General features: G+C 38.9%; 1 protein-coding gene across 3 annotated transcripts in view; it reads left to right on the plus strand.

Moving 5' to 3' along the window:
* KCND3 (potassium voltage-gated channel subfamily D member 3) overlaps positions 1–24,305 on the plus strand; it is a 752,547-nt gene that overhangs the window by 671,603 nt on the left and 56,639 nt on the right. For all 3 annotated transcript variants that reach the window (XM_082248475.1, XM_082248473.1, XM_082248474.1), the window contains exon 5: positions 9,508–9,609. In XM_082248475.1, coding sequence (XP_082104601.1) covers positions 9,508–9,609 — 102 coding nt within the window. The remainder of the gene's footprint in view (positions 1–9,507; positions 9,610–24,305) is intronic.

Genomic DNA, 24,305 nt, shown 5'->3' on the forward strand with positions numbered 1-24,305 from the left:
AAGTAAATTTGTTTGTTTGAAATTGTTTCATTATGTAAACTGATAAGTGACTAAAGCCTAGCGCTAGCACTAGTTTTAGTGCAAGGAGTAGCACGTAGGGAAGGTGCTTGCACATGAAATGAACTCATAGGTTCACCTTTTATAACACTTTTCATGTTACACCCGTATATGGGGTGTAACATGTAACATATTACTGTGCTCCAGTCCCCTCAGCCTTCATTATGACAGCAAGCGGGGGATGTTCTCCCTGCCCACCCTGTCATAATTTGAAAACAGCACAGCCATATGAGGCTCTGCCAATATGGCTGCATCATTTATTCCCAGTTTCCTGTGAATGAATAGGCTACAAGTACCTTCAGCCATTGGGCTGACAGCTTGTAGTTTCTCAATGAGTTGTGAAAGTACTGGTGAGCGTCCTCATAGTTCATTGATCTTCCTGCTCTCAGTCAATTGCCTAACCATATTGAAGGTAAGAGCAGACAACTATCCTTTTTTTTTTAACTATCCTGGACACGAGCTGATCATTTATGTTGGTGCACGGCTCTGCAGGCTCCTAAGGAAAAAAATTATAAATAATAAATTGCAAGGTTTACTTAGCCTTTAGGTCATCTACCCAGTGCTAGGCCCATGCAATCATGGCTCTCTTGCTATGGGAATGACAATCAATATGTCTGTTTATTGGGCTTATATCTTTCTGGCAAATGTGTGTGTTGGAGTGTTTTTTGCTTTAATTAAAAAAAAGAAAACTGGAAGTATCAGTCTAATTTCACCTAAATGCCAATCGCTTGTTCCACAGTTGAAGCCGCTCCTTTCCAGCCAATAAATGGTTTTCAGCATTACTATGAAGCTTTGTATTTTAGAGGCTGGATCTTATTTTCCGTCCTCTGCCAATTGATATTAGCCAGATTGTCAGAATAAAGTGTAACAGGTTGGCAGCTAGAAGTACAGCACAATACAAATGCAGACTATTCATGAAGTGCTCATTATTTCTAGGTTTTGGAACAGTGATAGCAGTGATATGTACCTCTACAATTACAACACTTTAGTACCTTTTCAAATCAAATGTTATTAAATAATATTAATTAGGTAGAGAGGAGGACAGCTCTGCACTAGCTCATCAAAATATTACAGTCTAAATTGTGTCCAAATATAATTATGACAGTCTCTATTCTCATGTATTTACCATTGCGAGTGAAAAAATAGCAAAGGATGCAGGCTTTTTTGAAAGCAGATACAAGAGAGGGATCACTTGGTGCATTTGATTAAGTATATTACAAGTACTTGGCCAGTATCCGAAAAAGAATCATCTACGTTGAAAGGAAATGGTACCGTTTGATGACTTGTGATAATGGTTGCTTGATTCACTCTATTAGAGACAGGGAAGGGTGTAGAATCTTGAGCGCAGAAATACATTATCACGCCAGCCAGTTCTCTTCTATGGAAGCATTACAGTTTCTTTTAATCAGTCACAAAGGATATCTGTAATGTTTTCATTGCTATATCTTACATTGCTCAGTTGAGCTACAAGAACCATGATGGTTATTGCCAAAAATATGTGTTTATTTCTGTCCTGAAATCGCATTCATCTATATAACGCATATCATAAGGCATCGTGGTGACATTCAAATTTGTATAATAATCATTACAAGTTTGCTCATCAGATTGCTATATAAATATGACTGCCACATATTTATCGTCAAAAATCACAAAAATAACATTTTGCAACATATTTGAAAAGCAGATGTCAAATACAGTTGCAATTATACAGTTGGATCTACCTAGATTTCTAAGTGAATGGCTCTTAAAATGGCATTGTATCTTTAGTTAAAATATGCTAATATACACAATTTGTTAAAAGTGTCAATTCACCTAGTTATAATTTCAGCCTAACAGAATATGTCTTGGGTACTCAAACAGCAAGATCTCCCTGGGATAAGATAGTTCCTTATTTTGTTCCTATCTGCCTGAAAGTTTTTGATGTTCCTACCCATTATCTGTTTTTGTCTCAATAATATATAATCAATAGAAAAATCTGAGAGAGTAGGATCTCCTCATAATGGCCTCATTTGGGGTACAAACTCAAGAAGAAGAATTGGAGGTAAATCACCAAAAGACTCCTTAAGATATTTACAGATATGCTTTAAATCAGATACATACATATTCACCAGCACACCAAGGAACTTGCAAAGCAGTCCGAAGAAATTTTTTATTGCAAAAGGATCACAGGATAGGTGCAACGTTTCGGAGTCACGCAGGACCACTTCATCAGGCCTGGCGAAGGGGTCCTGTGTGACCCCAAAACGTTGCACCTATTCTGATGTGATCCTTTTGCAATAAAAAGTTTCTTTGGACTGCTGTGGAAGATCCTTGGTGTGCTGGCAAATAAGTATGTACCTGTGATAGATCCAGTGTCCAGCTGGCGATTGCTGCAGCACCCACAACTGATGTGCATATATCTAGGAAGGTGTGCAATGGGAATTTGAACTATGCTTTAAATTAGAACTTACCAGTATCTGAGCACCACAAACTGAAAACGCTACTTAATTTCTTTTTCCTATTCAAAGCAAACTTAGCCAACTATCCATGTCTCAATGCTTTATTTTGTGGAGAAATCACTTTGAAACCCCCCCAATATTTCTACTCACAGCCATCGCGAGTAGGGGCAGATAATTCATGTAGTATTTACTTGCTGGAATCCTTCTGTTATGCATTTGCAGGCAGGAGGGTGTGCTTATCCGAGAAAGCCCTCCCTTCCTCCCCTCCTTCAGTTTAAAGAAAAAAAAAGCGCCATGAATGCTTCTAGGATGTATGCCATTATTTTAGGCCAAAAACCAGGAAGCAACTGAAGAATTGTAAAAAAAAAAAAGAAAAATCAAAACAAGTAAATACAATATACCTTCCTCTCTATTTAATAGGGCTATTAGCATAAGGAAAAGCATAGTTAATGTTGACTGAGAGAATTTAATTTGTAAAATGAGTGTGCATGGAGAAAAGCACCAAAAGTAGAATAAATAGAGCCCAGATTCCATTTTAGCCAGACTTTGAGCTCAAAAATGTGTATGACTTTTATGATATAAAAGGGTCACCCTTCATCACTACTGTTGATATCAGTTAGTGTTTATCCCTCTGAGTTCCTCCATCTTTATCAGTCCAGTAATTAGTAAGACAGCTTATAATGCCAGTTTGGGCGTATACTAAACTAGTAAAATTGGATTGTTAAGGATCATTTTACTCAACAAATTAACATACTGTATATGAACTTTTTTATTTAATTTTTAACTGCATTTTTATGATTTAGTTTAGGACTGATAACATTTTAAAAACCTATTTAATGTTAAAAATGTAAAAGTTCACAGACTGTACCCACTTAGCGACCACCCTATAGCCATTTTATTGCTACAGGGTGGCAGCTGTGCCCAGGATCACGTGTATATATACGTGACCCTGCAGTTCCGGGTAGGGGGCGCAAATGTGTGCCGCTGGCCGCTCGCTTCTGCTGTAATTATACACAGCGGCAACCCATCAGCAAGTACTGAGGACTCTATATCCTCCAGCACCCACGATCATCAGCCAGAGAGACAGAACTGCAATCTGCCTATGTATACATTTGTTGGGATTTTTTAACCAAAAATATGTAGAAGAATACATATTGGCCTAAATTTATGAAGAAATTTGATTTTTTTTTTCAATTTTTTTATTGGATACGTTTTAGTATATGGAAAGTTTTCAAAATTGTCGGTCTTTTTTTGTTTATAGCACAAAAAATAAAATGCAGAGGTGATCAAAACCACCAAAAGGAAGCTCTGTTTTGGGGGGAAAAGGACATTAATTTTATGTGGGTACAGTGTCACATAATCACATAATCAGTGTTTTATCGCAAAAAATGGCCTGGTCATTAAAGGGTTTGTAACCCTAAATTATGCCTTGCTGCCAGCCCCTCTCTTTCAAGATCCCATCCTGCACTGTATGTTTGTAAGAAACAAAGTCTCTAAATACCTTTTTGTGAAGTATCTTCAGGCCGGTCATGTGACTCCCGGCCACTCTGCTACTACAATCCAGGGCTGCAGCAGGAGTCGAGCACTCCCTCTGATGTCAGCCGGGAGTCACGTGACCGGCCTGAAGCAACTTCACAAAAAGATATTTAGAGGCTTTATTTCTTACAAACACTTATACAGTGCAGGATAGGAGCTTGAAATAAAGGGGCTGGCAGTTACATTTTAGTTTTTTATTAACAGCAGCAGGGGGGGCGGAGACAGAGACACAGACTCCTGAGCTGACAGGCAGGGGGGGAGGACAGGAAAGAGCAGAGAGGAGACAGCGGATGACGAAGGGACGTAAGCTGACCACAGTAGTCAGGGCTGAGCAGCCATGATTATTGTGGTCAGCACAAAGAGGGGGACACAGGAAATGGCAGGATCAGCTAGCTTTTTTACAGTTTCCAGAGGGGCAGGTTAAACAACACAAGCTCTGTGCTATTTAACCTGCTATAAGGAAACAGGATCTCTATTTATTTTATTTTTTTAGGGTAACAAACACTTTAAGAGGTAAAACCTTCAAGGGCTGAAGTGATTAAAGTCCAGCTAACTCAACTGAAAGAAGCCCCTTTAACCAGCAGTGACTATTTGCAACAAAATGAGATGCAAGTCAAGCTGCCCCTCAGCTACAAAAAGTCTATGCAACAGTTTTTTTGGATCTTTATGTAATTGTGACCCCTGCACTTGTAATCCTAGCATGCAGGTGCAAAGGTCTACAACATAATTACCTTTGGGTTTAGGACAGAGTTTATCAGGTTTAGAGAGATTTTTACTTATCAGAAACTGAAATCAGCCTTCCAACTGGGTCAAATTACCCCATTTTGATAAGTTAAAGTGATATGTGCATATTTGGCATTTTGCACAGTATAGTAGAGTAGAGCAGGGACTGATTGACCATTGAGGGATCAGTCAGTCAGGTTGAACATGTATTTTAGATATATACTAGCAAATAATCCTTGTATTTTGCAATAGTTTTCTATAGGTATGCAAGGGTGTATATCAGTGTGCAGAGAGTATTGAGAATACTAAGATTTTCATTGAAAACACATGCATATTTAAGTGGTCAGGAGCAGGTTTTATTTTGTTTTATTGCCACATTAATTATAGCTAGCTGCAATATTATCAGACTCATAATCTGTCTCAATGCTCCTGTTAAAATTTGCTTTGCTGTGCGAAAAAAATGATAAATGTCCCCCTGAGTGAATGGCATGATTTTTTTCTATTTACAGAACTGTTCTAGTTCTTTGATATTTCTGGGATTCCTTTAGTTAACAGCTCTCTCGAGGTCACGCTACAACATCTCAGTTGGGTTAAGTCTGTATTATGATTTACAGGGTACACATTTTCTTACATTTCAACCATTCTCCTGTTGATTTAGGCCTGTGTTTACTATTTGGGTTATTGTAGGTACGTAGAAGATAGACACATGCCAGTCAAAGTCAACTATATTAACCACTTAAGCCCCGGAAGATTTTACCCCCTTCCTGACCAGGCCCTATTTTGCGTTTCGGCACTGCGTAAATTTAACGGACAATTGCGACGCTGTGCCAAAATTAAATTGACGTCCTTTTTTCCCCCACAAACAGATCTTTCTTTTGGTGGTATTTGATCACCTGTGCGATTTTTACTTTTTGCGCTATAAACAAAGAAAAGTGACAATTTTTTTATATGAAATTCCCCAAAAAAATGTAAAAATTAAAATTTTTTAACATTTTAGGCCAATTTGTTTTCTGCTACATATGTTTGGTAAAAAAAAAAATCGCAATACGCGTATTTTGATTGGTTTGTGCAAAGGTTATTGCGTTTACTAACTAAAGGAAAGATTTTTGTCATTTTTATTGTTTTTTTTTAACGAGTAATGGCGGCGATCTGCGATTTTTTTTTGCGGGACTGCGACATTGCGGCGGACAGATTGGACCCCTAACTGACATTTTTGACACTTTTGGGGGTACCAGTGACATTACTACAGTAATCAGTGCTATACATATGCACTGTTACTGTAAAAATGACACTGGCAGGGAAGGGGTTAACTTTATTAGAGATGCAGGTGTTAAATGTGTCCCTAGGGGCGTGCTTCTAACTGTAAAGGGTTGTGGCTTTTCATGTAACCACAGAGACATACGATCCTACATAGCAGGATCATATGATCTCTGCAGTTACACCAGGGAGAATGACAGGCGGCTTTGTTTACATCAGCCGCCTGCCTTTCTCCCTCTCTAGATCGCGAGTGACCGGCGGACATCGGTGCCACCGGTCACTTGCGCTGGAATGTCCGTGACCTAGCAGGGGCGGGAGCGCGCCTCCGGCGGCGCACGCTCGCCTCCGGCGGCGCACGCTCGCCCCCTAGAGGCTCGCAGGCGAGCGACGTAGTACTACGTTACTTTGCCTGTGCGGGGCTGACTGCCACAGTAAATAGTCGTGAGGCGGTCAGCAAGTGGTTAAGCACATCAGGCACTATGGCAGCAAAACATTTCAAACCGTGAAGCCTAATTCATCATTCTTCAAAGTTATGATAAGGTGTACAGTATTGGTGTATTTTCCTCCAAACATAGATCTGCATTTTTATTTCAAAGAATTCTACTTTTGTCTTAACAATGTGTTTTTCGACAGCACTGGTTTACCCCACAATGTCCTTTAATGAACACAATTATTGTTCAGTGTTTTTCTTACAGTGAACACATGAAAAGAGTTTTGGCTAGTTCAAGGTCTCTTACTCTCACCCTAAAACAAAAATAGTGTAATTCTACTCCTACTTGATCATGTGATACTTTACTCACTATGTGGATATACAGTATATAGTTAGAAAAATATCTAGAATGATCTGTGATATCACAATCTAAGTGCTACAACAATACAAAACAAAATAGAAATTACAAATATTTAATCCAGATCACTGGATAATACCCAATGTGTAATAAAATAGTATGTAAAATTCCCACACTAAGGTAATATAGATTGCTGCAAACATACATTATCTCACAAAAGTGAGAACACACCTCACATTTTTGTAAATATTTTATTATATCTTTTCATGTGACAACACTGAAGAAATGACACTTTGCTACAATATAAAGTAGTGAGTGTACAGCTTGTATAACAGTGTACATTTTCTGTCCCCTCAAAATACCTCAACACACAGCCATTAATGTCTAAACCACTGGCAACAAAAGTGGGTATGCCCCTAAGTGAAAATGCCCAAATTGGGCCCAATTAGTAATTTTCTCTCCCTGGGATCAGGCCCCGGTGTCATGTGACTCGTTAAGGTTACAAGGTCTCAGGTGTGAATGGGGAGAAGGTGTGTTAAATTTGGTGTTATCGATCTCATACTGGTCACTGGAAGTTCAACATGGCACCTCACGGCAAAGAACTCTGAGGATCTGAAAAAAAGAATTGTTGCTCTACATAAAGATGGCCTAGGCTATAGAAAGATTGCCAAGACCCTGAAACTGAACTTCAGCTCAGCATGGTGGGAAATAGATGTATAAGTGCATTGCTGCAGAGGTTGACGGGGTGGCGGGTCAGCCTGACTATGTTCAGACCATACACCACACACTGCATTAAATTGGTTTGCATGGCTGTCCGACCCAGAAGGAAGCCTCTGCTAAAGATGATGCACAAGAAAGCCCGTAAACAGTTTGCTGAAGACAAGCAGACTAAGAACATGGATTATTGGAACCATGTCCTGTGGTCTGATGAGACCAAAAGAAATGTATTTGGTTCAGATGGTGTCAAGCGTGTGTAGCAACAAACATGTGAGTACAAAGACAAGTGTGTCTTGTCTACAGTCAAGCATGGTGATCGGAGTGTCATGGTCTGGGGCTGCACGAGTGCTGCCACCACTGGAGAGCTACAGTTCATGGAGGGAACCATGAAAAGTGATGGACTGGCCAAGGATGTCTCCAGACCTAAACCCTAATGAGCATCTCTGGGGCATCCTCAAACAGAAGGTGGAAGAGCACAAGGTCTCTAACATCCACCAGCTCCGTAATGTCGTCATGGAATAGGACTCCAGTGGCAACCTGTGAAGCTCTGGTGAACTCCATGCCCAAGAGGGTTAAGGCAGTGCTGGAAAATAATGGTAGCCACACAAAATATTGACAATCTGGGCCCAATTTGGACATTTTAACCTAGGGCTGTACTCAATTTTGTTGCCAGCGGTTTAGACATTAATGGCTGTGTGCTGAGTTATTTTGAGGGGACCGCAAATTTACACTGTTATACAAGCTGTATACTCACTAATTTTCATTGTAGCAAATTGTCATTTCTTCAGTGTTGTCACATGAAAAAATATAATATACTATATACAAAATATACTATTTACAAAAATGTGAGGGGTGTATTCACTTTTGTGAGATACTGTATATGAACAATACACAGTGATTAGTGATCCTACAATCCCAGTGCTGTAACTAAGACAAATGAATGTTAAATTTGTGATGCAAACAAACTCTAAAACATATAATTGTGATGGAGGTTTAAGCCACAACCCCAGTGCTGCAAAGAATTTATAAAGAAAGATAATTTATTTGCTACATTGTATAACAGAAAAGAAGAAAAACATTTTTGCCATTTTCTTTCTTTTTATTTTTTTTTTTCAAAAAATATAAAACCCATTGGTAATTAAATACCACCAAAAAAACAGCTCTATTTGTTTAAAACAAATTATAAAAATGTCATATAGGTGCAGTGCTGCATGACTGCGCAATTGTCATTCAAAGTGAGACGAGCTGAAAATTAGCCTGGGCAACAGGAAGTAAAGTGAAATTTCCAAAAAAAAAAAAAGTTTTAGCTTCTGATATACTTTTATAGGATAATTTATTATACACAGTGGAGCAATGAAGCAAACTGCAAGCTTCTTGGGGTATAGATTAATTATGCAAATTAGAAAATATACTAATTTTGCAAAAATCTATTAAAATGATGCATTAAACAGACCAAAACAAGGTGGAAAATGGATGGATTGTTCCTCTATTTAAATGTCATTGAGTTTAAGGTATATAGCATGTTTGTAAAATGTGAAGACTTAACAGGATTTTTGTACTTTAACATGCAGTTACAGAGCATAAAGCAGTTGCCATCTTAAAAAAAAATGGCTAGGTGGTTAGCACTCTCGCATTGAAAAATGTAGTTTCTTGTTTTTACTTTCCTCGCTTCGGTTGTGATGGTAACATTTGTTTTTAATAGTGAAGTATTTAGCCCACAGTGAAACTCTAGCTGCTAGACTGTAAAGTCATTAAGGGGCAGTGAGTGACGTAAATGGCCCTATATACTCTGTATAGTATTGTGTGATAATGCTGACAGTATATCATTATAGGAAATACATTCAAGATTGTATTTGCAAAAGAGTTAATGCATTTTAAAGTGTCGTTATACTTCAAATAGAATTGCACAAGTTATATATTTGTAATTTTCCACATTCATTTTCAAAGCAAATGTTTAACTTAGTGGTAATATTGTCTATTCTGTCATACAGAAAGCCAGGCTTGCAAGAATCAAAGTGGCCAAGACGGGAAGTTCAACTGCATACCTGCACAGCAAAAGGAATGGCTTGCTCAACGAGGCTCTGGAACTAGGGGTATGTCTTCAAAAACATAAACGTTGCTCAAAAAGATCCTATTTTATTTTTAAATTTCTGTTTTGTTTTTTTTTATTGTTGAATCTAATTTTGTAAAATATTGCCTGTCAGACATGCCATCCACTGTAATGTTATAATATAATATCTGTTTCTTAAAGTTATAATATCTGTTTCTTAAAGTTAAACTATGGCCTCCCATTAGAAAAATAATCTATGTGCGGCAGCACCTAATCATAAGTGCATTGTCACTCACGCTTTTATCTTAGTCCCCCTGCAAAGTCCCACAAATACCTGTTAAAGTGATTGCAGTGTCTCCTTTTTTCTATTAAAATAACAAACATGTTTTACTTACCTCCTCTGTGTAATGCGTAATGTGTGTGTGCACAGGGCAGCCCAGATCCTCCATTTCTCGGGTCCCTTTTTGGCTCTCCTGGCCCCTACCTCCTGTTGAGTTCCCCCACAGCAAGCAGCTTGCTATGGGGGCACCAGAGCCTCCAAACTCTTTCTCCTGATTGGCTAACTGAGTTTTATTGACAGCAGTGGGAGCCAATGGCGCCACTGCTGTGTCTCAGCCAACCAGGAGAAAGAGCCCCGGATGGCTTAGGCATTCGTGGACATCGCTGGATAGAGAGGGGATTCAAGTAAGTATTAGGGGGGCTGCTGCAAACAGTAGGATTTTTATCTTAATGCAAAGAATGCATTAAGATAGGAAACCTTCTGCCTTTACAAACCCTTTAAGCCTGCCAGGGGAGTACCTAATGCAGCTACTTGTGATGGTGTGGGAACAATGCTGCACTGCTCCTGAATTCAGAGCGTATAGCTTATCGGTCACCAACTGTCCACATATAGTCCTTTCCATTGCTTTCTAGATTGACAGGACTGCAAAAATGTTCACACTGTGAGCTGTATTGTCTAGGAGAGAGCATGTGATACACAAAAAAACAAGGGATTGGTCTCACTTAGATGAGGGAAGTTTCTTGCTTGTACAAAATTAATAAAAAACAGACTTTGGCGTGGTCCGTGTGACTATAATACCATATATAGTGACTGCAGCAAAGATACTGCAGTTGCATAAAGCAGTTACCTCTAAAAAGACACGTGGCCCCTACTAAGTATACAAAATGTAATTTATTGCTATCAAATAGTTATCAAAATGACAAAAGTATATAGATAAAATAATGTTATACTCTCCACCCTTCACACTGAAATAAGACAACATTGTCTACAACTCACAATCAAGACTAACTATCAGACATCATATCAGCCACATACTGTAAAGAGAATTGGCTCATGGGCCAATATAAAACACATCCACCTTAACAGGCATCTGCCATTTAGGATTATTGTCACCTATCTCCTAATTAGACGATTATCCCCTGTATAGATTTAGGTCCCTTGTTTAGATGATTCACAGGTTAATAAATAAATAGTTGGCAATGACTTTAGCTCTCCACCTGTAGTGTTGCCATGGGGCTTTTTCTAACAATGGAACTAAATTAAAGCAGGTGGTTCATAATACAAATTTTGGATTTGGTAAATCAGCAAAGGGTGGCATAAATGATATGAAATCAAGAATATAATGTCATCTTAGCATATGGTACATATTATTCTTAGTGACACCATGCCCTCAGAGTCCCTAGTAAATCATGTCAAATAAGAACTTGCAAAATTTGTTATGCGGATAAGAAAGCGTGATTAAGGATGATAGCAGCAGAGAAGTACATCCATGCAGATATCTATTCCAAATCATGGATTAGTAGGTATTGCTATGAAGTTAGTCGAAATCATGTAGTTAGGCAAATAGCAAGCCAAAAGATTTGTAAAGAATATAAGTGAGCAAGCAGACACAGGCTGGCTATGAAGCTAAACACTCCTGAAAGAACTAACTATAAACAGTTTAGCGAAGATTTAAATACATTCCTTATAAGCACATAGCAAATTTATATCCAGTGTCAGGGTTACTTCTTACTACCCATCCAATCAACTGCCAACCACACCTGTTGCAATGCTAGGATGTGTATCTGCTCAAAAGTGCTGCTCGATATGTAGATGGTAGGAGAACCTTCAACATTGGTGAATAAATAAATTGTTCTATTACGAGGGTGATGTACATGATAAGAGTGCCCTTGTGGTAAATTTTACATTGGGAAAATTAAATGGCAACTCAGGGTCCACATTGGTGAACACATCATCAGAGACATAAAGCCCCAACAATCCTTTAGCCCCGCATTCTTCCAATATACATGGTAAAAAAAACTCCTGTCATCCAACTTACATTTAGAGGGTGGCTATGTTCATTCTTCATGGTTCCACAGCATGTGGTAATCAGTGTTGGGGTAGTTACTCAAAAAATGTAACTAGTTACTAGTTACTTCTGTAAATTGTAACGAGATTACTTTACTAGTTACTGCATTTGAAAAGTAACTTCACTACTTATTACTTTACTTTCCTCTTTCTTAACCACTTTACCGCTGAGTACCGGAGTACTACTGCGGCAAAGTGGCTCGTTATCGTTTGACGACGTAGACCCACGTCGCCAGACTCCTCCCCCTGTAGGCGGCGCTCGCGCGCCGCCGGAGGCGCGCTCCCGCTGTTTTCATTCACAGCGGGAGTCGGGCCAGGGGAGGAGCAGCGGCGATCGCCGCTGCTCTGCCTCGATCGTCGGGGAATCCAGTTTGGAGATCCAGCCGCCTGTGTAAACAGAGCGGGCTGATCTCCTAAGTGACAGGGAGTGACAGATCGGAGTGTTCAGCATAGCTGAACATCCGATCTGTCCCTCACTCACTCAGTCACCTCCCCCCCCACACGTTAGTAAGCACCAGGCATACATTAACCCCTCCCTCTCCAATAAAATTAACCCCTTCCCTGCCAGTGTCATTTTTACAGTAACAGTGCATATTTATAGCACTGATTACTGCAGTAATGTCACTGGTACCCCCAAAAGTGTCAAAAATGTCAGTCAAGGCTCCGATCTGTCCGCCGCAATGTCGCAGTCCCGCAAAAAAAATTGCAGATCGCCGCCATTACGCGTTAAAAAAAAACACCAAAAATGACAGAAATCATTCCCATAGTTAGTAAACGCAATAACTTTTGCGCAAACCAATCAAAATACGCTCATTGCAATTTTTTTTTACCAAACATGGGTAGCAGAAAACAATTTGGCCAAAAATTTAAAAAAAAATCGGTTTTTACATCTTTTTTTGGGGGGAATTTCATATAAAAAAATGTTAAAAATATTGTTATTTTTTCAAAATAAACGCTCTTTTTTTGTTTATAGCGCAAAAAGTAAAAATCGCACAGGTGACCAAATACCACCAAAAGAAAGCTCTGTTTGCGGGAAAAAAAGGACGTAAATTTCGTTTGGGTACGGCGTCGCACGACCGCGCAATTGTCAGTTAAAGTCGCACAGCGCCGAATCGCAAAAAGTGGCCCAGACGTAAGACAGCAAAATGCTCTAGTGGTAAAGTGGTTAATTGACTGTGTAGAAGAAGATACATGACACTCTTTCTGCATAGAGTTTATTGTATAAACACAGGCTTTGGGAAACATGAGAACAAAACCTGAAAAAACAGAATAAAACATAAAGTGCAACAAAAAGACATAAACTTCATCCCTCTCTATTCTTCAAAATAATAATTGTATCGCACGGCTTGGGTAACGCAGGAAAGCGCGTTCCTATAGTCTAGTAAAGTAGTGTAGTTACCTCCTATAGCCTAGTAAAGTAGTGTAGTTACCAATATTAGTATTGTAACTAGTTACATTACTTAGTTACCAAAAAAAGTAATGTAGTTACTGTAATCAGTTACTTTGTAACTAGTTACCCCAACACTGGTGGTAATGTAGTCAGTGTCTCTTGCAAGCTCCTGAGATAGACTAGGGACTATGGACTGTGAATTATGGAATGTTTTGTGTGCATGGATCACTGCACATGACTGCAACTACTATGCACTGCTCATTCCAAAAATAGCATAGGATAGTATAGGAGCTCAAAAAGGACATTATATGAATTCAGAAAAACACAGTAAGAAACAATTTAATGCAAAAATAGGCTATACCTCTTCTCTCAGGTACCTTCCATTGTGTTTGGATTGCATAGTCTATCTCTAGTGTTGTAACTAGGCCATTACTCAGTTGGATGACCACAGTATCCTACCCTTGAGGGACTGTTGAATGTTATTTTGTTCAGACTGAGTCTATATACATTAGTTTGACCCTCGAACAGCTCGATAAGTAATAGTCTTATTGCTTTGAATTTAGTTACACATGATTGTCAATAGATAGGCCATTTGTAGCTAGTTTTTTTTCTCCTTACCTATACTATACCTAACTCAATACAATGGTATTTCTTTATATATTATTTGTTATGATATCTGTTGATCTTTTCAATAAAAAAATATTTGAAAGTGAAAAAATAGGCTATATGGCCATTATGTAGATGATGTGTATGTAAGTAGATGTGTATGAATTATTTTAGGAGAATAAGGATATTGTTTAGTGTTACTTTAATTGAGTGCCTCAGATTTCAGGCTTATGGGGCATTTCAGAAGAATGTTGAAGCCATCTGCAGAAACCAGGGTGCCTGCCATTGCATCAAAATGGCAGAAATATTGTCATCACTATAGGTTTGCTTTATATAAACCGATCTCTTTTTTTTTTTTTGCACCATACTGTTGTTAGATAATTGAAAGTGAGTCTATTGTCCATGTTTATGATAATAGGGAAGCATTGAGTGATGATATGGCAGCCAACTAGTTATCAGCTCTTCAGAACTATGAGGCTATGGATTTTTATTGATTACTTTATAGATAAGTGTCCACTTTTGTTTTTAGAAAGACTTTATAAGGCCATTTATCTACAGTAGAGCTTGGGTGCAAACTTTAATGTAGGACCTTATTTGCTTTTGTTTTCGACATACAGAATTGTGAAAGGCCATATCATTGCACTTATTACATTTTTATAAATTATTTAATGATAACTGCAATTATTTCGTTTTAAGGGTAGGTTGTGCTGAAAAAAGTCATTTTAAAATAAACATTACATCCCAATTATACAATCAGTACAACTGTGGTTGCATTACAGGTACAGCATTGAACATAAGCAGTCTGTAGGTCTTCCATACTGTCGGTATTATAGATTTGGAGAATGGCAGCATTCAGATTTTTTCATTTACACTTTTCATCTGCTCTCCATAAAGTGCACAGTTCCAGCAATTACACTAACCTTCCCATTAGAATTCAGTAGCTTTCTTAGCAGAGCCATCACCCTATTCTTTTAGGTAGACTTAAATCCAACATATTTTCAGATCTGTAAAGGTATTAGAGTAAAATGGTTAGCAATACAGAAGAATGCTAAAAAGTTCATCTGAAATGTCAGCGTTATTATTTTTGCCAAGTAGCTATGCATTTAAAATGACCTTGATTAAGAGTTATTGATAGCAGGGGAATCTAGGTTGAATGCAAAAGAAAAAAGGAAACAAAAATAGAGAGACATGGTTACAAGAAATTTTGTTAACCTTTATTTTGTTTTTGCTTTTTTTTTTTTACTTTATTTTTTTTTTTTTTAAAGGGATTTCTGCTTTATCCATAGATTTAGATAATCCCCTCTCAATCCTCCCAGTAGTTAAAAGATAAAGATAAACTTTTGTGCAGAAATCAAGGATGCTTATCTTGAAAGAGACCCTTTCTATTTGTTTCATTTCATCTGCATAGTGGTAGATGAGAGTTTGAACTTCCTGATACAGTGCCTTGAAAAAGTATTCATACCCCTTGAAATTTTCCATATTTTGTCATGTTACAATCAAAAACGTAAATATATTTTACTGGCATTTTATGTAATAGACCAACACAAAATGGCACATAATTGTGATGTGGAAGAAAAATTATAAATGTTTTTCACATTTTTTTTACAAAAAATATCTGAAAAGTGTTGCGTGCATTTGTTTTTGCCCCCCCCCCTCCCCCCGAGCCAATACTTTGTAGAACCCCCTCTTGCTGCAAGTCTTTTTAGGTATGTCTCCACTAGCTTTGTACATCTAGAGAGTGAAATATTTGCCCATTTTTCTTTGCAAAATAGCTCAAGCTCTGTCAGATTGGATGGAGAGTATCTATGAACAGCGATTTTCAAGTCTTGCCACTGACTCTCAATTGAATTTAGGTCTGGACTTTGACTTGGCTATTCAAAGACATGAATATTCTTTGGTCTAAACAATAGTCTCAAGTCTTTTGCAGACTCTAACAGACTTTGTTCTAGGATTGCCCCGTATTTGGCTCCATCTATCTTCCCATCAACTCTAACCAGCTTCCCTGTCTCTGCTGAAGAAAAGCTTTCCCATAACATGATGCTGCCACCACCATGTTTCACAGTGGAGATTGTGTGTTCAGAGTGATGTGCAGTGTTAGTTTTCAGCCACACATAGCATTTGTTTTTAGGCCAAAAAGTTCAAATTTGGTCTTATCTGACCGGAGCACCTTCTTCCACGTTTGCTGTGTCCCCACATGGCTTCTCGCAACTGCAAATGAGACTTCTTATGGCTTTATTTCAACAATGGCTTTCTTCTTGCCACTCTTCCGTAAAGGCCAGACTTGTGGAGTGCACGACTAATAGTTGTCCTGTGGACAGATTCTCCCTCCTGAGCTGTAGATCTCTGCAGCTCCTCTAGAGTTACTATGGGCCTCTTAACAAAGTGGAGAAAACCACAAGTGCCCTTCTAAGTGTAGCAGTTAACCATTTTAATAAAGTATAAAAAATTCTTACTCACAAGAGTAGTATAAAAGCAAGCATTGGCTAATAATAGATGGTCCTGGGTATCGTCATCTTGGGGGTCCCTCTCGGTGTGATCACAGCTGTATCTGGGAGTAGGGGTCGCCTGTGCATCCTAGGGCCGTGACGTCACTTCCTAGATGCCGGGCTGCAGACTAACGGCCGTTACAGCTGTGATCACACCGAGAAGGACCCCCAAGATGCCGATGCCCAAGTTTTTATCATGTGCTATGGTGGCATCTTGTGAATGGTAATTACATGCTTTGTTTGTTCCATTTTTTATGCAATTTGCCATTTTTATGTAGGAGCTATTGTTGATTCAAGCTAGGATTTTGTATATTTTGCTTTTTTGATTAACTAATGTGATTAACTCCTTGTGTGATCTTTCTTTGGCCTCTAACCTGCATGTGTCATTTAACCCTTGCACTTTGTGAGGTCATCACTAGGGGGGTGTTGATGGTGGGTGGGACTTTTGGTGTATTATTCTGTTCACTTCCAAGTTGTAGTGTGTTGAGAAAGAACGATTGAGCTTCATCGAAAGGTTGACAAAAAAACACTGCTGTTTTTTATCTTCCTCCTCTGCAAGATCTATGAGTGCCTCTAAACCAGTTTTGGATTTCTATGGATTTCTTTGTGGGTGAGCACCTGGGCATTTACTTCAAGCATAGAGTGCAGTGGTTATCCTTGGAACTATGTATGTATATAATTATATATATACACACACACACAAACATTTTGCCTTGCGTTTCTGTATTAAACAGAATGACTTGTTTTACAAAGTAAGGGTTCACATATACTTTAAGAAAACATCTATTTTATGTCAGAGACCTCTAATACATTAATGTGGTTTGACCTACAGTACATGGGTATTTAACTTGTTATTCTACTGTCAGATGTTCGGGTAAGGCAGAACTGGTCAGTACTCCTTGGGCTTTCATACTAGCAATAATAATCTTGTATTGTATCCAGGGATGGGCTCGGGCGTGTTCGAGTTTGTATGTTCCCAATCCCGCCAAGAAGTCAACACTGCACTCCACTAATCACAGGCAGTGAGACATTTCCCGATCCCCAGCTGCACAGATCAGGAAATGTCTCACTGCCTGTGATTAGTGGAGTGCAGTGTCAACCCCTTGGTGGGATCTGGCACGTACGAACTCGAACACGCCTGAGCTCATCTCTAATTGTATCATTGTATTTAACAAGTTGCAGACTTTGGGCATGCTACACATGCCCAAAAAACGTCATAGTTGTACACAGGGCATATCTAGCAAGTCCAGTCTCTTTGCCCTGCTCCTGGGACTCCCCTTCCCAATGTATCATAATTAATCATAGCTGGCATTACAGTTACACTGAGCCAGACTGAGATTTATACAAAGATACAATGTAACATATTGTTACATCTGTATCTTTCTATTCATTCATCTGCTGATCAAAGAGATGAATTTAGATCTACAGATGATGTCTCAAAAAAGACTTGACAAGTGAAAATTTTTTTTTTCTTTGTAAATAAAATGTTTCTCTGTTTACCTCTTATCAACCCTTAGTTTACTCTAATTAGCCCTACCTAACTACTTTATCTCCTTCTCCCTTCGATTATTATTATCCTGCTGATTTTTTTTTTTGTTTCTATTGTATTACCTATTAAACCTATTTAATAGCTGTTTAACCTTTTTTTTGTTTGTTTGCTAATTGTTTTACATATTTAACATTGTTTATGCTTAGGGCTGGTTCACACCACAAAAACGCACTCTGGATGCGTTCCAGGTGCATTTTTCTTACAGTTCCCACTGCAAAAATTCACTCCAGATGTGATTCTGCACGCACGTTTGTTATGTGTTTTTGATGCATTTTCAATGTGTTCTTGTTTTTTACCAAAGTTTCCTGAGGTTTTAATTTTCATGTGATGTGTTCCAGTGCATTTTTGATGCATTTAGATGCATTCCATCGTGTTCTGGCGCGATCTTTATGCATTTTGCTGGGTTCCAGTACAGTTCTGTGCAGAAAAAATGCAGCATGTTCTACTTTTTTTTCTGCACTCGAACGCACAGGAACTGACTGTACTGGTGTGAACTATACCAATGGAACCCATATAATCTACTGTCCATGCAATTTTGATGCAGAAAAAATGTGCTGGACTGCATCAGGTGTGAACCATCAATTTAAATAGTAAAAAAAATGCATACTTTATTTCATTTATGAAATACTTTGCAGTGCGTTGTACTAGAATCATAATTTTAGTGTCATTGTAACAGGACAAATTACAGAATAAAATGTGCACATTTTATGTGCAGTAACGCTATTTTTAAACAAGCACTGCTCAAAAAAATGGAAAACGTGCATTTTGTTTAGTTTTGTCGTGTTTTATTGTCTATGGCAGTGTTTCTCAACCTTTTTTCAGTGAAGTCACCCTTTAATAGACAATCTCGAGGCACCCCTTTCTAAAATGTAAAAAACTATTCTAGTAGCTTTACATATAACAGCAACATCCACACGTAGGACACACAAAGTTAAAGTGATTTTTTCTTACAAAGCAAATACACTTTTGCACACTGGTACTGTCTAGTATTGCAATGTTACTCTTCTCCCTCAATTTCTCTCTGTCAGTCAGATAATGTCACCCCAGTGCTGAGGGAGAGAGGCACAGCAGGGTCAAACAAGGATGCTGTGGAGACAACACACATTCTCCTCATTAACTGATGACGTCATTGGTTGTTAGGATGCCAGTGTCTAGAAAGCTGTAATGGTGCATAATGAAAACTGGGGCTTTGTGTAACTAAAAGGCAGGCTCGATCCACCTGCTGGCTGTATACAATTGTTGATCAATTTTTAGGCATTTTGCCAAGGCACCCCTGAAGAAGTCTCAAGGCATCCCAGGTTGCCTTGGCACACTGGTTGAAAAAGGCTGGTCTATGGATTGCAAAAAAATGAAAAAATCATTATTGCAATATCACAAAAAGAAAGCCTTGTTTGTCCCTAAAAAAAAAAACAATATACGTATGTATTACCTTGTTATCTTCAGTAATAACAAAGTTCTTGCCGAATAAACAGGTCAATAGCAGAAATGTAACATGTGCTCTAGTCCATAGAGCAGGGGCACAGGGAACAGATGACAGGTCTCCTTACCGGGCGGAGATTGCCAAGGCCCTCAGATGCACAGCACACGAGGTGGCGGCGGTACCGCGAGTAGGCCGCGGGGTCCGTAGCATGGCAATCCGGTCACCCAGAGATGAACTGAGGGTAGCAGTGGGTACCCCACAAAGTATACCGTCGATGGGTGCAGAAATCTCCTTGGCACTGGGCACAGCTACGCGGATGACACTGGATTGAGTGGTAGACGCGGCGGAGCTCTGGGACTACACGTCCAGCGCGGCTCACGTCCGGACACGCCCCCCTTTATTAAAGATTTGTCTGCGAGCCAGATACAGCCATCAAAAGAGACATGTCTGGCTCGTGAGCCATAGGTTCCCTACCCCTGCCATAGAGGGCGAACAGGTGCGAGAGGCAAAGTGCCTAAAGAGAACATACATGTTGCACAGTAGTAGTGCACTTTTTTGACTGAATGCAATGTACTCTAATCTAGAATCTTTCTTTGGTGGGGCAATTTTTTGATTTTTCACACTCATGTCTGCATTTTATTTTAGAAATTACTTTAAACCCCCAAACAGTTATATATTTCCTGAAAGCAGAGACCCTGAAGAATAAAATGGTGGCAAGTTAAGTTTATTATGTTGCGTAATATTTGCATAGATATTTATTGAATTCATATTTTCAGGAAAGAATGCAGTAAAATACATTTTTGGTAAAATATAAAAGATGGGGTTGCAATGAGTACACAGATACCAAACATGCCAAGCCTTAAAATTGCACATGCCCAGAAAATTCACAAAAAGCAATGGCACCCAACATTTTCCACCCAAAATTTTTCTCACTCCGATGTGCAGCGATAACTCACATGTGTAGTGCCCTGTATTTTTACATACACGTTCTGCCCTACACTGCTTGTTTGCTTTGGGGGTGTGTACAGGGGTGACGGGGGTACTTACATTTTTTTTACATTTTTTTTATTTATTATATTAGATCCACAAAGTCACCCCTACCCTCAACTGCAGCTAATTAAGCACAGAACATGCTTGGTTATCTGCTTCCCTGGCTACAGTAGCTGGTAAATGACAGCTGTGTACCCAGAAGTAATGTAATATTTTTTAGACCCCCCCCCCCCCAATGTCTCCCCTGCTCCTTACTGCAGCTTAAACAAGCACAGATTGTGCTTGGTTAGCTGCTTCCCTGGCTATAGTAGCTGAAAAAATGACAGCTGTGAACCCAGAAGTGACAAAATACATGTTACCTCCAGGTTCATTAGTCACAGGGGGGTTGGGAAATGAATGTTCCCAGATCACCCCCTGCTTTCAATGGTGCAGCCATTTAGAGCAGCTCCATGCTCCCTGGAGAATTGGGAGGGCCTGGGGAGCTAAACAGGCACTGCCAGTGGAGGAGCACATTTTCAGTGCCCCATAAAAGTGAAGGGAAGCTCTAGAGCTGCCAAATCACTTCAACCTGAAAGTCATTCACCAATCAAATCAACTTACCATGGTAGACAAGGGTTGATTTAACTAATAATTTAACATTAGTTATTATAATCATAGGAATTCAACTTGAAACACACTGATTCAGTTTGAAAAGTTTCTGTACAATTATAACAAAAAAGTATAGTGCTGTTATCCCCTGTAACCCAATACTAACTATCAAACAATAGTATTCAAAAAGTTACAATCTTCCACATTAAAGTGTCCTTATGCAAAAAATAGTCTCTCACTTAGTTTTCTGTGTTTCTTGTGATACACACAATATATACTTTTTCGTCTCCTGTGCACACCCCTCCACCAGTTGTGCACTCTTTAAATGTATGGCCCACCCATGACATGTAAGGTAACAAATAGCTTGTGCTCATTTAAATAGGATACTCTTTAATCCAACTGCTTCTTTCTTGTTCATACTGTCAAAGGTGACCTTGGTCCAAATATAAATGCAAGCTTTTTTCACTTCTCTATTCCACCAAGTGATAGCCAGAAAAATAAAGTACTACAGAGTGCTTTAATTCTCCAAAAGACCATTTATGAATGCCCAATTCACATATATTCTGCCTATAGTAAATATCACACTTCCAGGGTTCCAAATGATGTGATGACATCATCCAAAAGCTCAACCTAAATGGGTTTCGACATGGAATCACTTGACCCCCTCAAGGGAATATTCCCCTTTGGAAGCCACATGATGCTGTGACAAAACGCATGGGGCGGAGCCCCTCAAAACCTACAGCAGCTGATCTTGGTCCATCACTGTGCACAAGAGCAGCAGCGCTGTTTTCTCTCTTCCTCTTCACTGGACTCTGTGAGAGCAATGGAAGCTATTGTACCCCACTGCTGTCAATTAAATCCAGTGATGAGGGAGCAGGAGGCAGGCCGAGTTGCACCATGTGTAAGCGGCTTGCTAGGGGACACTCGAAAGGGGGGAGGACCCAAGAGAAGGAGGATCGGGGCTGCTTTGTTCAAAACCATTTCACAGAGCAGGTAGGTATAACATATTTGTTGTTTAATAAAAAAACATGTATTAATTCGATGCAGAATTGCCTGATTAATGGCAGCATTTTGAAAAGAAGAATATGTACAGCTGCCAAACACAGCTAGTATGTTATGTTAAATGTATGTCTCTTAAGATATAAGTGTAACATACAAATTTATGTGAGTGACATTTATGTTTTACATTTTGAAAAGTTAATAAATGTACATATAATATTTTATAGTAGAAGCGATTACTAGCAATTTTAGAAGATCCAGTTTTGGCTTAGGGGTGCCTTAAAAGTAGCTGCATGATTCAATTCCCTGATTTATTTGTTATAAATGAACACATATAAATGACGTAACTTTGATAGACTTTTGCTTGTAGCAATCTTCCCTACAGGACATGCTTTTAGCAATTTTCCAATCATCAGACTTAAAAATAAAGCCAGGGAATACTAGGGCATTTTAAAGTTCACTGTACAGAATGGTCAAACAAGCTGAGTGAAAGGCAAATTTGTTTTGCAAAATCAAATCATTAATGGTTAAAAGGATGAAGTATAGGAAATTTTGTGCAAATATACAATTTAGGAAAGTAATATCCCTGCACAAAAACTATGATTTGAAGACTAAATTAAATTATAGGTATATACACTTCTCAATAGTAAATACATCCAATATTCTTGTTTGTGCATTTCGTTTTCACACAGCCAAAGTGCCACTTTGTGAAAGTGGTGCTATTAGGAGCCAACTGAACTTGCTGCATGTGTTAGTAAAATTCCCGAAAATGACGGCAGGACATTTTTAACCACTTCTAACCTGGAAGAATTTACCCCCCTTAATGACCAGGCCATTTTTTGTGATTCGGCACTGCGTTACTTACTTACAATTGCCTGGTCATGCGACACTGTACCCAAATAAAATTGATGTCTATTTTTCTCACAATTAGAGCTTTCTTTTGGTGATATTTGATCACAAGTGTACTACAGTACACTACTGAGATATCTTGTTATTATTGAAAATGAATTTTCTTATATTCATAGATACTGTGAACTTAAAAAGTCCAAGGTTAATCAGTGCCACCTCTAAAGAAGGACATATACCTTTATAGACCGAAACATGTCAGGTGCCGCCTATATACCAAGAGACTTTCAAGTACATTGGTCCTACTCAGTCACGTGCTCATGTTATTATATTACCACATATTTTTGGTAAAAAAAAATCCCAATAAGTGTATATTGATTGGTTTGCGCAAAAGTTATCACGTCTACAAACTAGGGGAAAGATTAATGTCATTTTTATTTATTTATTTATTTCGTTTACTAGTAATGGCAATGATCAGCAATTTTTAGGGGGACTGCGACATTGTGGCGGACAGATCGGACACCTAACTGTCATTTTTGACACTTTTGGGGGAACCAGTGACATTACTACAGTAATCAGTGCTAAAAATATCCACTGTTACTGTACTAATGACACTGGCAGAGAATGGGTTAACACCAGGGGGCGAACAAAGGGTTAAATGTGTCCCTAGGGGGTACTTTCTAACTGGGGGGCATGGGCTTTCTGCATGAACACAAAGATCTGTGTTCCTAAATAAAAGGATCCCTGTGTTCATAACTCACAGAAAAGTGGTCTGCTATGTTTACAATGGCAGACCGCCATTCTGTCTCCACGAGGAGCGATCGTGGGTACCCGGCGGCATTTGCAGCTGCCAGACCTGATGATCAGCTTCCTCTGTGGCGAATGGGCGCGAGTCAGGTACTTCATTTCGTGGGACAGAGCTGCTCTACCACAGTATATCTGCGGTGGGTGGTTGTTAAGTTGTTAATCTGGTGCAGGCAATTTTTAATACCGCCACTAAAGTGTTGTAATTTGCTTAATCAAATGCTTCTAAATGTGTAATGTAGACATTTTACAAGGTCCATTGCATCCCACTGATGGGTTTATCCCACTGCTCACTCTTATCAAGCCCTCATGTCAGTGAACTAATTGTTATCCACACACCTAAATGGTTTTTAAAACAATTTCTCTCTCTCCTAGCCTGGGCTCTGGTGTACAAGGAATCACTAGAGTGATACTTATCAAATTCATGTCCTTACACTACCTAATTAAAAAATGCATTTAATGATATTTAAAATGTATCTGAACATTAAAAATGTAGAATTTGCCACTTTCCAGTCCTTAGATATTGTGGCTAATTCAGGTTAGGAACAGGCAAGTACAGAAAATACCTGTTGTCTTTGACACTTTCCATGGGTTGAAAGGAGAGCAAAAAACATCCTTTTCTTTATAGTTCATTGAGGGACACAAGAATATAAAAATTCTTAAACATTTAGGTTACACTGCCACCCGCAGGAGTTGGGAAATTATTAAACTAAA

Source organism: Pelophylax lessonae (assembly GCF_965119305.1).
Source record: "Pelophylax lessonae genome assembly, chromosome: 2".
Taxonomy (NCBI): domain Eukaryota; kingdom Metazoa; phylum Chordata; class Amphibia; order Anura; family Ranidae; genus Pelophylax; species Pelophylax lessonae.